The sequence below is a fragment of the Mus caroli genome, unplaced genomic scaffold (assembly GCF_978045245.1).
Source record: "Mus caroli unplaced genomic scaffold, Mus_caroli_1 scaffold_8, whole genome shotgun sequence".
NCBI lineage: Eukaryota > Metazoa > Chordata > Mammalia > Rodentia > Muridae > Mus > Mus caroli.
Window position 1 is genome coordinate 36892807 of NW_028227263.1, and position 15028 is coordinate 36907834.

At 45.9% G+C, this 15028-nt stretch overlaps 1 protein-coding gene across 2 annotated transcripts in view; it reads left to right on the forward strand.

The window, feature by feature from the left end:
- Positions 1–13605: 13605 nt before the first annotated feature.
- The window catches only part of Lmo1 (LIM domain only 1), a 36849-nt gene continuing 35426 nt past the window's right edge, over positions 13606–15028 (forward strand). For both annotated transcript variants that reach the window (XM_085842516.1, XM_021167789.3), the window contains exon 1: positions 13606–14013. Coding sequence is in view for 1 of the 2 variants with exons in the window: in XM_021167789.3 (XP_021023448.1) it covers positions 13992–14013 (22 nt within the window). In the remaining variant the exon portion in view is untranslated. The remainder of the gene's footprint in view (positions 14014–15028) is intronic.

Below are 15028 nucleotides of genomic sequence, written 5' to 3' on the forward strand. Positions count from 1 at the left end.
GGTTCAGCCTTAGCTCCAGGCTGAGGCTGAATTTCTGTACCAGGTAAACTTTAGGAAGTTTCATAAAACAGAATTTGAATATTCTGAAATGAGGAGAAAATATCTAGATGATTTTATTAGTGGGGCATCAGGATTAGCTTATTCCTTGAGCAAAAGGCTTTTTTTTTAAAAGATTTATTTATTTATTATATATAAGCACACTGTAGCTGTCTTCAGACACTCCAGAAGAGGGCGCCAGATCTCGTTACGGATCGTTGTGAGCCACCATGTGGTTGCTGGGATTTGAACTCTGGACCTTCGGAACAGCAGTCGGGTGCTCTTACCCACTGAGCCATCTCACCAGCCCGCAAAAGGCTTTTTGATAGTGACATCGCAAGCCACAGAAGTAGCAACTGGAGTTTCATTTCCGCTCTGTTGTAACAGATCTAAGTCCAAGTTTGGGAAGGTAGTAGAAGCAGGAGGAACAGGAGTTCAAGACCAGCTTCAGTTTCACAGAAAGTTCAGGGTTACATGAAACTGCCTTTTAAGAAACCCAAACTGACAGGGCTACTTCACAAGGTCACTCAAGAGCCCAGCATCCTTCAGTTTTCTTTCTCTGCATTTCTTACAGTGTTCCACTTATGTGCATGGAACCCAAGATCTCAGCTGTGGGAAGAGGCGAGGACAGTAAGCCCTGGAAAAGCAATTTTTTTTTTTTGTATGCAAGAGAGATGAAACTATCTTACCTTTTCTACTTACACACAAGAGTCACTCACCTAGCTACTTTCGGAAAGGTAGTTGGGAAACGGGGCCTCTAGCTGAGTAGCCATGTGCAGGAAAAGGGGCAAGACTGGTGTGAGAGGTACTACCAGCAGTCAGGATTGCCCAGAAAGAAGCAACTGTCCTGAGATCTGCATGGAGAATGAGAACTGGGACATAGGCTTTAGCCACTGTCACCAAGATGCATGCCTCTTGGTTGCCCTTTCTGGCTGACACTGACTCAACAGCCTGTCCTCCAGGTCGCTCAGTCTGCTCGGTTTGGGCACGTCTAGTGCAGGCTTTGAGTGGTAGCTGATCATGACCTCCAGCCCTGATAGGACTCAGATAGCTCTGTGACTCACCATACGAGGTGGCCCAAATACAGGGACACAAAGCCTGACTTGGCGGAGCCCAGACAAGCCCTGGGGAGCACCAACTACAGAGAAATGTGGGTTTCTAGAATGATGGCTCTTTTCCCAAATTTGTATCACTTAGGATTTGGCAGAGCCTCTCAGACAACTTGGGTGCTGGGTGAAAGGAATCCCTTTGGTCTCTTGGATCACGAGTCAGAGATAGGGCAAGAAGATCCTACCAGAAACCAGGGAAGGAAGGAATAAATGGGGTGGGTGTGCCCTGGAGCCAGCTGGCTCCACATACTGCAGCCCCTGCCTGCAGCGCTGGGGAGGACTGTATCTGTGAAGTGCTGTTGGGGCATGTGGCTGTGGCTTGGGGGGGACCACCTGTGTGTGGGTGTGTTCACTCTGGGGAGCTTGTCAGGAAAATGTCTGTTCCCTGGGAGTGAGCCATGGTGCTCAGCTCCATGGGCCAATCCATGGGAGTCTATACAGCTTGTGCACTGGCTCCAGCTCCAGGAGCATTGGTTAACATGTGGCCTCTCGCACCCAGCTCAGGATCACTGGAGGGCTCCGGTCATCAATGGACAGGTGACAGGGTGGCAGGAATGGGAACAAGTGACTTCTCACTGTGCAAGAGGGAGGTTTAGGGGATGTTTCCACAGCACCAGGTCATGCTGGAGCTCAGTGGCTCAGTATTTATAGTCTCGGAGGTGAGCGTTGGGGCTCCAGCTACCTTTGGTGAAAAGCTCTGAAGGATAGTAGCTACAGGAACGAATCCATTTGGAGACTGGAGATCACCTCAGCTTTTAAGAAGCCCATTAGCTCCCCCCAGCAACTTAGAGACCTTTGTTGTAATCAATTCTCAGAACAAGCTAGTTGGCTGGATACATCAAAGAGCAGAGGGAAATGAGAGGAGGGCAAAGGTGGTAACACACAGAAGGCAAAGTCAAGCTTAGAATCTCTGACATGGCTGGGCTGCAGAGCCCTCATCTGACCTCTCTGATCCATTGCTCTTCCAAGCCAGGGGACTGGGAGAGATGGCGTGCATACTTCTAGCTTAAGAGTTTTCCTTTCATCTATCCCGATCACACAAATAATTATACAAATAACTATGTAATTAACTAGATCATTGTGATAAGCACTGTGGGAAAAGGGCTATACAAGAGAGATAGATATACCTTAGTCCTGCAGAGACAGGCCACCCTGTCGTTAAATCCCAGACCTCAGGGGTGAGCATGAGGTTGTCCAAATGAGGAGAGGAAGAAGAACATTCTAGTCCAGAAACACAGAACTTCAGCTAGCTGGGCAGTGCTTTGGACAACCTGCAACAGGGCAATAAATTGCATCACAGGAACAAGGATGGGGTGGTGGTGATGGGAACTTGTCAAAAGTCAAGTAGAGTCTGCCGAGGCTAGGAGTGGGAGGCTGCTTGCTCCAAAGTGCAACAGGAAGCCACTACAGTCTTGAAGGTTGACAAACTCTGGTTTGTATTTTTAAAATATCTCCCGGTTGTGTGCTGAGGTGTAACCACTGTGGCTCAGAGTGAATTTAATGTGCCAATAGCAGATCTTGACCTCATGTGGGAGGAGTCATGGTCCCTGAACTGGCACAATAGTAGTGACCAGGATTAAGAGTGTCACAAAGCCCTTCTGACAGGCTGAGGACACAGCTTAGTTGGTAGAGTGTATGCATGAAGCCCTGGGTTCAGTCCTCAGGGTTGCGTAAACCGGACTTAATGCACATATGTCTGTAATCCCAGCACTCAGGAGGTGGAAGCAGGAGACCACAAATTTAAGGATCTTCTTGCTTATATAATGAGTTTAAGACCAGCTCCAATCATGTCTCAAAATACCAAAACAAAACAAAAGGACATCTCAATTTGCTTTTAATCAAAATGATAAATCTTTTAGCTGTTATAAATAAAAAGATTCTAAACAGCCCTGTCTCCTCCGTCTTTCATTCTTACCCCACTAAGGTCTCCAGTTTTGACAGTCCGACCAGAGACTTCCTGCAATCTCTCAGGTTTTCTCAATGGGACAATACTACCTATGAATTAGCAAGCAACTACGCATTGCGACACATCACAGATGTGCTCTGTCAGTTGGTAGCTGAGTCAAACCCATCACGGTTCAGTGGTATGAGACACTCTACAGCAGAGCCGAAGGATAATGTTTTCAGGTTTTTGTTTGTTTGTGTTTTGAGTCCTGGTCTCACTTTGTAGCCTGGCTACCCTGGAGCTCCCTTTGTAGCCAAGGATGACCTTGAATTCCTGATCAATCCCCAACCCCTTCACCTCCCAAGTGTGGGATTACAGGAAGATTATACCACACCCAGACACATTTGCCCCAGACTGTAAGAAATCACGCCAGATGCTTTGTTCAGTAGCAAAGTTTTAGTAACACATGAACATTTTACTCTTTTACATTTTCTCCCCAAAATTGATTAATTTGAATAACGAAAACTTATTTTGTTTTAACTTGCATTTTCCCAGTGAATAATGAGGATAAGCATTTGCTGGGCCTTTGAAACCTCCTGCTGGGAGAGACTCCTTTGTACCCTGTTCAACTTTCTTTAGGGCTTTCCTTCATTGCAAATTGCAGAGTCTTTGTGCGGATGGCAATGTTTTTCTTTTATTCCCACAAGTTTAGCAAGTATTTTCTCAGAAAACTACTTGTATTTTTCCTGTGTTTATGTTTTCATTTGCCATCCAAGTCTTAAAATATCAGGTGCCTATTGTGGCAGTACACGCCGGTAATTCAAGAAATCTGGAGGCTGAGGCACAAGGATTGAGGGTTCAAGGCCAGCCTGAGCTTCATAGCAAAACTGTCCCCAAATTAAGTAACAATCAAAAGTATGTGTAATATTCTCTTTCCCTCCTTTGTGAGTCTCAACAAATTATTTGTGCTTTTACTTTTCAAACTCAGTTTTTTTTTCCTCTTAACGTTTTTTTTTCTAACTTTTTTGTGTTTTATTCTTAAAGTATCTATAGACTTGAAATATAAGATTTTTCTATTTCAGGGAGCAGGGGTTCCATATTTCTAAAGATGGATGGAGCTAGGCACAACAGTGCACACTTAGGAGGCAGAGGTAGGAGAATCAGGAGTTTGAGATTATTCTTGGCTACAGTAGTGAGTTCCAGGCCAGCCTGGGCTGCATGAGACCCTGTTTCAAAAAAAAAAAAAAAAAAAAAAAAAGAGCAAAGCTATATAGTCATTTATTAGCACCATTTTTGACACTAATTGAGACGTAATTAACATTTCTCATCATACCTTTGACTTTTTAAAGTACACACTTCACCAATAGATGATCATCAGAGTCTGTTTTCAGATACGTCTATGACCTCAAAAAAGATCTCTACATCCATAGCTATCATCCAGTCCCTACTGTCAGTCCCTGGCAACCACTAACCTGACCTCTTTCTCTACAAGTTGAGAAATCCTGGGCGTCTCATAGAAATGGAATCACTCTTGTGGTCTGTTTCTTCACATCGTGGTTTTAGCATCTGCTCATCTTATGCTATACATTTTTATGGCCAAACGACATTCATTTTTAGTTGATAGATATTTGATTTCCCTCTGTCTTCTGGCTTTTGTGAGTAACGCTGCCATAAACATTAATGAGCAAATTTTTACTCAGACACACATTGTCAATCCCAGGTATATGTGGTGGAATGAAATTGCTGGTCTGACAGTGACTCTGACTTTGACTTTTTGAGGCACCATCAGGCTGTTCTCCAGAGTGGCTGGCTGTAGCAGATTATATTCCCACTAGCAGTCTGGGGAGGTACTGTTATCTCTCCAAGTCCTTGCCAACATTTGTTACTGCGGGATATTTTTAATGTTCATTTTTATTTTTTTCTGTGTATGAGTATTTGGCCTTCGTGTACGTAAGTACATGCAATGCACACAGAAGCTGTAAGAAGGCACCGGATTCCCTGGAACTGCAGTTATAGATGGTGGTGAGCCCCTCCCTATGTGGATGATGGGAACACATCCAAGTGGTCTGCCTGAGCTCCAACTCTTGACTGTTGAGCAATCTCTCCAGGTCCTAACTGACTGTGAATCAACTCTGAGGTAGAAGGTCATTGGCTTTTGAGAGCATTTCTTAATGACCATTGAGGCCAAGAGTCTTTTCAGGTATTTGTTAGTTTTATTATGTATTTCTTCCTTGGAGACATCTTTACAAATGACAATGCTGTGTTGTTGTTGTTGTTTTTTTTTTTTTTTTCTTCTAATGAGTTGAAATGAATGCTTTGTCATGCTTTAAATGTCTTTCTATAATTGGATCCATGAATCAGCTTTCAGTTCTCTAAGTCCACTCTCTGGCTTATGCCATTAGATTATGGGTGGTTCATTATAGGAGTTCATTACCTGATAACACAGGTTCCTTACACAGGCCTTCCTCAGATATGTTTTCATAACTAACCGCAGATCTGTATTGTTTCCAAATGCACTGTGGATCAGGCCTGGTGTGACGGAAGGCTCAGTAGGGGAAGTGCCTGCTGCACAGTCATGAGGACGTGAGTTTGGAGCCCCAGAATCCGCATAAGAAATCAAGTGCACTGCGCATGTCTGTGACCCCAGCACTGGGGAGGCAAAGACTGGTGGGTCTTTGGAGCTTGCTGACCTGCCGGCCTGCTGTGTGGGTGAGTTCCAGGTTCAGTGAGAGGCTGTGTCTCAAAAAATAGTGTGGAGAGCGATTGAGGAAGACACAAAATGTCAATGTTTGGCCTGTGCATGCACATGTACACCCACATTCACACATGCATAGGAGCATATACACCCCCCCCCCACACACACACACACAAACATGACGGTTTTAGTTCTATATAAGTTTTGAATCTGGGATTCTAAAGAAAAAAGTGGGTCAAATCTATATAGTAATTTAAGGAAGATTGTTTTTTCATACTCTTCTTTCCTCCTTACTTTTTAAAAAAGATTTATGTATATATGTATGTATGTATGTATGATGAGTGCTCTGTGTGTATTTACACCTAAATGCCAGGAGGGGGCATCAGATCCCATTACAGATGGTTGTGAGCCACCATGTGGTTGCTGGGAATCGAACTCAGGACCTCTGGAAGAACAGCCAGTGCTTTTAACCACTGAGCCATCCTGCCCACCCATCCCCCTTTTTCTTCCTTATGTGTGGCTGGGCTTTTATATGTTTAGACCTTGTCATATGCCACCACCAATATTATCCTGTCACTTTTTCCAAAGAAGACCTTCTCATTTGTTATGGTGAGTCTTGTTTTTAAACCATCCCTAGATATTTGATTGCTTTGTCACGAATAGTCTCTTTATTTCTTTTTATATTTTACATTCATATTTGGAAAAGCCTACTGATTTCTGCTTACTTATGTGTTAAGTACCTTCTCAATTAGTGAATTAATTATAGTAAACTTTTAAGCTACATTTTATTGGGTTTCCTTGGTCTTCAATGACATAACTTGTAAATAAACATATTTTGTCTGTTTTTAAAAACCTACTATTTATTCTTATTAGTTCATTTTCAGTGGTAGAACAGGTACCCAGCACATGTGGGTCCATGGGTTTGAACCCTGGCATTGCATAATGAAGTAGTTTTCTTCTATTTTAGTATCTCTGACTGTTTGTTAGCAACACATGCTGAATATAGTAATTCTTGGCTTTTTATTGACTATTTTGAGACAAACTCTAAGGTAGCCCAGGCTAGCCCTATACTGTTTATGTAGCCAAGGTTGGCCTTGAACTTCTGATGTTCCCACCTCCATCTCTGCGGTGCTGGGATTCGAGGCATGTGGCAGAACTCTAGGCTTGACTTTTTGACATCTGTTACTACTACAGTGTGTTCCTTTAGTTGCTGATGTGGGTATTCATGTAGGTAGATTTTCTGATGCTGACTCAGGCCTGTAGTGTTACGATAAACCTTCCTCTTTTATAGTATGCTATTATGTTGGTATTTTTCCCATCTCCAGTTGGTTAATATCTTATTTCAGACTTTATACTCCTATCAAGCTGTTCTGTGATTTTTTCCCCTTTCTTTTAAAAATCAATCTTTATAAGGTTAGGGAATTAAGAAATTGCTAGCTCATAAAAGAAACCAGGAAGCTCTCCAACTTTTTATATTGCCTGGGATGGTTTAAATAGCATTAAATCAGGCTTTAAAATGTGTAAAACTTGCTGGAATATAGTCTTTTCTTTGAGCTTTAAAATGTTTTAATTGTGAATATATATATATATATATATATATATATATATATATATATATATATATATATATTCACTGTCCTTATACCCACTAGGTATACAGGTTGGTTGTTCATATTTATATTGTTGTGCAACCAATTTTTTTGTCTTGAAAGTCAGAAATGATGTGCCTATTAAAAAACAGCTCTACACTGATCCCTCCTCCCAGTCCCTTACAGCAATTATTCTGCTTTCTATACATCTGAGTACACCAGCCACCCCATGCTCTACATATTGTAAAGTCAGTCCGTACTCACCTTTTTGTAACTGGCTTATTTCACTAACCATCACATCCTCAAGGACATCCATGTTGTAGCGCATGCATTCCTTCTTCTTCAGGTTGACTAACACACCACTGTGTGGACATATCACACTCGGTTCACCCAGGTAACTGTTGATAGACTCTGAGATCGCATTCCTCCTTCTTCAGGTTGACTAACACACCACTGTGTGGACATATCACACTTGGTTCACCCAGGTAACTGTTGATAGACTCTGAGATCGCTTCTACCTTTTGACTTTTGTAAACAATGCTGCAGAGGAAAGTTGCTTTCAGTTTTCTGGGGGGTTGTGGGGGTTTGATTATGCTTGGCCCATGGGAAATGGCACTGTTAGGAGGTGTGGGCTTGTCGGAGGAAGTGGGTCACTGTGTAGGTGGGCTTTGAGGCCTCCTACACTCAGGCTCAGCCTAGGACAGAAGACAGTCCCCTCCCAACTGGCTTGGATCAAGATGCGGAACTCTTTGCTCCTCCAGCTCCATGTCTGCCTGGACGCTGCCATGTTTCCCACCATGATGATGATAATGGATTGAACCTCTGAAACTGTAAGCCAGCCCAAACTAAATGTTTTCCTTATAAGAGCTGCTTTGTTCACGGGGTCTCTTCACAGCAATAAAACCCAAACTAAGACAGCAAAAGTGGAATAGCTGGCATGTATGGAATCTCTCTGTTTTAATGACACAATGTTGATTTCTTTTTAAGTCTCTCCCATCTATTGATTGAATGTGGATTTTGATTTCTATGCTTGGCTTTTATAATTTTCTATGTTGCTTGACATGGCTTGTTTTCTCTAGGTTTCACTTTGACTTTCACAGGTCTATACAGACAGCTATGAGAACCCTTCAGCCTGTTGTGTACTAGTGACACTCTCCTCAGCCCCCTCTCGCTCTCTCCCACTCTCGCTCTCTCACTCTTCTGTTTGTATATTTTTCCTTTCTTCGTGTCTTAGTCAAGTTGGCTCAATTTTTTCTACTAGTTGTATTTTAATATTTCTTCTTAACTATTATTTTAATTGTTAAAAATCACTTTCTAACTTGAACTTGACTCCCTTACTTCCGGTTTTTATGGACTTACTCACTTGTACTTTTTCTTTTATAAGAATATTTAATTGCATTTGTTATCGGAGGTGAAGGGGAGTGCATACCTCGGTGCTTGTGTGGAGATCAGAGAACACGAGTGGGATCAGTTCAGTTCTCCATCTTCTCTGAACCAGGAAACAGACTCAGGCCCTTGGGCTTGGAAGCTAACACTGTGGCTACTGACCTACGTAGAAAGCCTTTTTCTAATGTCTTATATTATGTATATAGGCTTTCATTTTAAGTCTTCCTCCATCCATTTCCTATTTTCTTTTTGATATTAAATGCATTTAAGGGTGTAGATTTCCCCTCTGACTACAGCTGTGTCTCACAGGTTCTGCATGGTATGCTGTTGTCATTTACATTATTATATGATTTCTATTTTGGGGTTGATCTTATTTTTGATTCAGAAGTAACTCCAGAGTGTATGCCTTCATTTTTGAGACGTTTATGCTTTTAGCCTTGGAGCTTGCTTTGTTTGACATTAATATTGCTGTTTCTACTCCCTCTCTGCTTTCACTTGCTTGCAGAGTTTTCGCCCCTTGCTTTATTTTCGGTCTTTTTTGTCACCTTGTTTTGGGAGAATTTCTTGTAAACAGCATTTGGTTGTATTTTATTTTTTAACTTACTCAGACAATCTGTTTTGCAGTAGGGAAATTCACTCTCCTCACTCTCTTCTCTGTAACATACAGATACAGGCAGCTCCGTTGGCACCAGGAGCAGCGGGCAGTGGGCTTGCTCTCCTTCTGTTCTGGGCCATCCTCACAGACAACGCCTTTCCCATCATGCCTGTTGTGTACGCAAAGCAGATTAGAACATAAAGACGATATAAATGCCAAGTACTGGTCTTACAGTTGCAATAATTTACCCCAAATTCTAAGCTCCAGTTCTCTTTTCAGGACAATCGTCTCCACAATGTACAAGACATTTAAAAAATGCTTATCTGCACAGCTCAAGTCCCCTCTGGACACCACTAAATTTCAAGTTCCAGAGAGTAATTTCCTGACAATCCAAAGGCTGAGAGGTCAGGTTGATGGGCTAGGAGGATCAATGCCTCCCTACAGTTAGAGCAGCCAGTGCCACCATCTTGCTGACCCGTTCCTCCTCGTTTCCATCTTAGCCCAGCAAGGTGACACCTTAGCTTTTAGGGACAGTTGTATTACTAGGGGTTCACAAAGCAACACGAGAGTCCCTAGTGACCCAGTTTCTTATTGTCACCACTGTCCCCTTCTCAGCCTAGCAGCACCTCTGAAGTCATTGCATCGGCCAAGCATCGGCCAGGCCCTTGCAACCTGGTCTACTACACTGCCTCTCCCCTTTTCTCCCCCTCTATGCTCTTGGGACCTCAGCAATTATGACAGGTCTGCTAACATCCCAGTCCCAGCTATGAACTAAGTTCAGTATCATTCATCAAGGTTTTGGGCTCCATGCAAATGCAAGATGGGGCTGGCTATTTGTACATCAGCATGCAGCATTAGTTTGTCTTCTATAGTAGTTAGGTCTATCTCTGTGTCTCTCATGTCTCCCATCTCTGTCTCTGTTTCTCTCTCTCTCTCTCTCTCTCTCTCTCTCTCTCTCTCTCTCTCTCTCTCTCTCTCTCTCTCTGTGTGTGTGTGTGTGTGTGTGTGTGTGCCTTTCTCTGTCTCTCTGTCTCTCTCTTCCCTCTTGGATATTCCCTTAAAGTTCATACAGGCTCTTTCCAAAGTCAGGATGGATGGCTGTAAAGTGACTGGGGCCTCATGTGGAATCCTCCATGCTAGCCCAGAAGTATAAATTATCAAAAGATATGTTTTCTTCTTGGAGTAGGTGCAGCCTATGGCATACACATGGCTTAGGGAGTGAAAGGCAGAGTTTGAGGTCCTAATTGCTCCCATTCACCAGATGTCCAAGTATAAAGAGCAACTAGTGTCAGTTTTAGGCAGTGACCCTGACTGGCCACAGAGAGAACTAAACATAGTCTTACATATTGGGCCTGTAAAAGAAATAAACTTGTGGGCTCTGGTCCCAGTCTATCCCCTTGACATCCTGGGAAAACTTGGTGTTCTGCCTCTGAAACTCCATTTTGAAATATGCAACTCAAAAAACCAGAACTGAGAGCTGATCTCTGACCTCAGAGCTGACCTCATCCCCCATGTCTCCAGACTCAGACACAAATCATTCAACAACCTCAGCCTTCACGTACACAGCCACTTGTGGGAATATAGAGAACAGTGCCTTTGCAGGACTGTGAGCAGCAGGGGGGAGCCTCTGTGGAGAGGGATCTATATGAAGAGTCACCAAGGCAGGAGCACAAGCAGATGGCACTGAGTAGTTATCATCTAAACTGTAGCAAGGGGCATGTAGTGGCCGGGTGTTCCCAGCCTAAACATAAGCTAAGCATATTCAAGTATATTGCTGATAAACATGGGGAACCTGAGCAGGGCCTGGTGACATAACTCAGTTGGTAAGTCCTTGCCTCACAAGCCTGAGGACCTGAGTTCTAAGAGCCCAGGAATCAGAGACAGAAGAGTCCCTGGGGCTCAGTGGTCAGCCAGTCTAGTCTAATTGTTAAGACCTTATGTCAATGGAGATAGACAGGACAGTGTTCTTGGGGAAATGACATCTGTCTCCCTTAGGGTTTTATTTCTGTGAAGAGACACCATGATCACAATAACTCTTATAAAGGAAAACATTTAATTGGGGCTGGCTTACAGTTTCAGAGGTTCAGTCTCTTATAGTCACGGCAGCATGCAAGCAGGCATAGTGCTAGAGAAGGAGCTGAGGGCTCTACATCTTCATCCTCGGGTAGCAGAAATGACTGAGAGCACCACTGAATGTAGCTTGAGAATATGAGACCTCAAAGTCCACCCCCACAGTGACATACTTCCTCCAATAAGGCCACACCTCCTAATAGCACCACTCCCTATGGGGCAAGCATTCAAACACATGAGTCCTCCTACTCAAACCACCACAGCATTTGAGATTGTCCTTTGGTCTCTAGATGTGTGAGCCCACTGACATACACACTGCACCTAAGTGTGCACGAGCACACACATGCATGTATGCCCACACCCACACACACCTGCAGATGCACACACAAACATACAGGAACACATACACACATGCATGAGAAGATTGTTTAAATTTTAAGATCACATTTACTTATTTAGTTATTAGGGCAGAGAACACATGCCATGGAGGTCAAAGGACCACCAGCAAGAGTTCATTTTCTTCTTCAGCCATCTGGGTCCCCAGGATCCAACCCCAGTTGCCAGACTTGGCTGCAACTGCCTTTGCTTGCTGAGCCAACTCTCTGTGAACTGCCCCCCCCGCATCCCCCCCCCCAAGATTGTCAGAGCAGGAAAGGCACAAGGTAACAAACATTTGGCATCAGGAAGATGATAATCTGGAACTGCTTAGGATGGAGAGAAAAGGGAATTGGCAAACCAGCCACGGCATGGGTACACCCAGAGTCTCAGCACTGCTGGGTATCTAAGCAGCCAATTTGGAGGCACCCTCTGAACAGCCTTCTTTTCATCACTAAATTGAACATAATTTGTGCAATAATTTCAGAAACTTTCCCAGATACTTTGAGACCATGTATAAAGATGGAGGGGGGCGGGGGGATCAGTGTGACTCTCCCTATTCTCCCCACCCCTCCATCAGAATGTGTTTTGATAAGTGGGGGCTTGAGTACAGCATAAGGACTACTAAGCCCCCCCCCACTCACCAATTAAAATTTTTAAGCCTCCATGGAAGGAGTGAATATTAGTTTCCTGATTTATAAAAGCCAAATGGATTAAGCTCATTCATTGCCCGAGGAAACAAAAAGGAAATCTTCAATACCTCTGTGCACATTGAGAACTCGAACAATACCAGTCTTTGGAAAGCAGAAACCTAATTTGGGGGAATCAATTACCCTCTGTGTCCCTGCCTCTGTGGGCTCTCTCCCTGGCTCCCTCAATAGAGATTTCCTGGGAGGTAAAATGTAGAGTTGGTCCACCATAAGCACACCCTCTCTCCAGCTTTGAGACTGGAGGAGAACTAGGATGGGGTGGGTAGAGCTGCCCCGGTGTCAAGCCTATGTGAGAGTGGGGGCTTTTATGGTACATTGAAGCGTGAGGGTAGCATTGAATGGGAAGAGGCAGTGAGGGAGAAAGGAGTAAGGGGCGAGGTGGGGTGGGAACTTGAGGGTGCATTTGGCAAAGCCCAGTCAGTGCAGGAGCAGGTGACTGGGGAGGGGGTAAGATATTGTGGAGTAGGCTGGCTCCAGCTTCACCCACACCATCCTCGATGCCCCCTGCACCCCCCCCCAATCTGCTCCTGCCTGGCTTCTCTTTTGTAGTCTGTGCTTTCCAGGTTTGTAGCTGCAATCGCTGGGCTATAATGAAAAAGGAGGGGGTAGTGTGGCAGAGAGTCACATTCTCAAAGTCATACTCTGAGAAGTACTCTGCATTCCTGTGCTGGGTCTCTAACCTTAGTCCACAGTCCCAGACCACACCCAGCTCAACTCACACACGGAGTTGGAGTCCCACACTTACACTAGAATGTTCTTCCGTTGAAATTGCACACTCCCACACACGATGGCACAAATGCCACCCTCCCCACTGGTCATAAGGTGTCTCAGAGGCCCACCACCCCACACATCCCTCACTCAGGCATGCGGTCACACAGGCACACACACATGCACAGACTCCCTCACATGCACACACTCTGGCTGTGCTTTTGTGTTTTGTCAGAATTAATGAGAAAAGTTCCCGTGCCCTGCGGGTAATTAGTGTCCTTGGAGTTAAATAAGCTAATGGCGGACACCTCTGGCCCAAGCAATTATGTTTGTGTATTGAATAATTGATTCAAAGGGGGGGAAGGGCCGCTAATCAGATCTGAGCATAATGAATTGATTTAATTAACAGGGGAGTCTGAGGGGCCCTGGGAAATGCAAGCTGCACTCTGGTGAGAGCGAGCGCAGCAGACTGCAAGCGGGAACCCAAGCGCGCGGCTGCGGCGGCTGCTCCGGCCCGGGCTCCGGCCCTAGCTCGGGTTCAGGCTCCCGCTTGGCTCGGGCCGGGTCCCAGTTGCTCAGCCCACGCGGCCGCAGCCCCGCCCGGCGCCCGCCCCTGAGCGCGCCGCGCCCTCGCTCGCTCGCTCCTTCCGAGCGCCCTGCCCGCCCGCGGCGCTGCGCTCCGGGCGCCGCTCCGTCCGCCCTCCTCGGCGGCCACGGGGCGCGGGGCCCACGCGCGACCGCGGGAAGCAGCGCAGGCGCCCCGTAGGCGACAGTCCGAGCCGCGAGTCCCTTTGCATCCTCCGCCCGCACCCGGCTGGAGCCGCCTGGGGACTATGGTTTTGGACCAAGAGGACGGTAGGTGCTCAGGGACACTTGGGAACAGCGCGGGCTCTGCCAAGGCCACCTCCATCCCGGTGACAGAGGCCCAGGCACCGGTCTCGACCGCTGCTTGGAGCCTGTTGGCGGCTTCCCGGAAGCTCGGAAGCTGGACGTGTGCCCTGTGTGTGTGAGTGTGTGTTGAAGGTGCCAGGAGGCTCTGCGCCGCCCCGTGTTCCTCGCCGGGATGAGGAAGTCTCCCCCCCGCCCCGCGCGCATCCTGGAGCCTGTTAGCTGGGCACACTGCAGCCGGGAACTTTCTCTCTTGCTCTTGCCCCATTGCAGGCATCCGGAGCATACAGAGAACCAGTGGGGTGCGGGCTTCCCGGTTGTGGTTGTACCCACCGCCAGCCACTCTCTGGGCCTCCTTGAGTATTTTCATGTTTTCCCATACCACGGTGTGAAAGGGAGCCCGAGGGGGTGCTCAGAGAACTTGGCGGATGAAGGTGTATTCTAAATAGTTTGGTCCTTGGGTCCTCCCAGCCTTGCACCTGGGGTCTGAGACTTCAGGGCCTACTTGGTGGGTGGTGTTGTCTTGGCCCTCTGCAGGGCTAGGAGGCTGCATGCCGTCAGTTCACCCAGACTACATTAGTGAGTATCCTGCTGGTTAGGATAGATGGGTGGACTAGACAAGAAGTTTGGGGCCTTTGGGGTCTTCTACTGTTACCAGATCTACCAGACTACCAGGTCCGTTTGTATTAAGAATCTCATTTTCTCTCATTTTTGGCCAGGTGGGTTGGGGTTGGGGGAACTCAGGATAGTTGAAAGTCTTGCTCTGCAGCCCAGGCTGGGATCATATTGCTTTTCTTAAGGAGCCCCGCTCCCTAAGACTGCTGTAAACTTTGGGTCTCACAAAATCTAAGTCTACCCTTGGGTCTAACTATTCCCTTCCCCGCCCCCTCCCCCAACTGCACTGTCGTTGTCTGGAGAAGTCATCTCTGTACCATCCTCAGGGCTGAGGACATTCGTGCCTAGAGTATGACATAGTAGGACA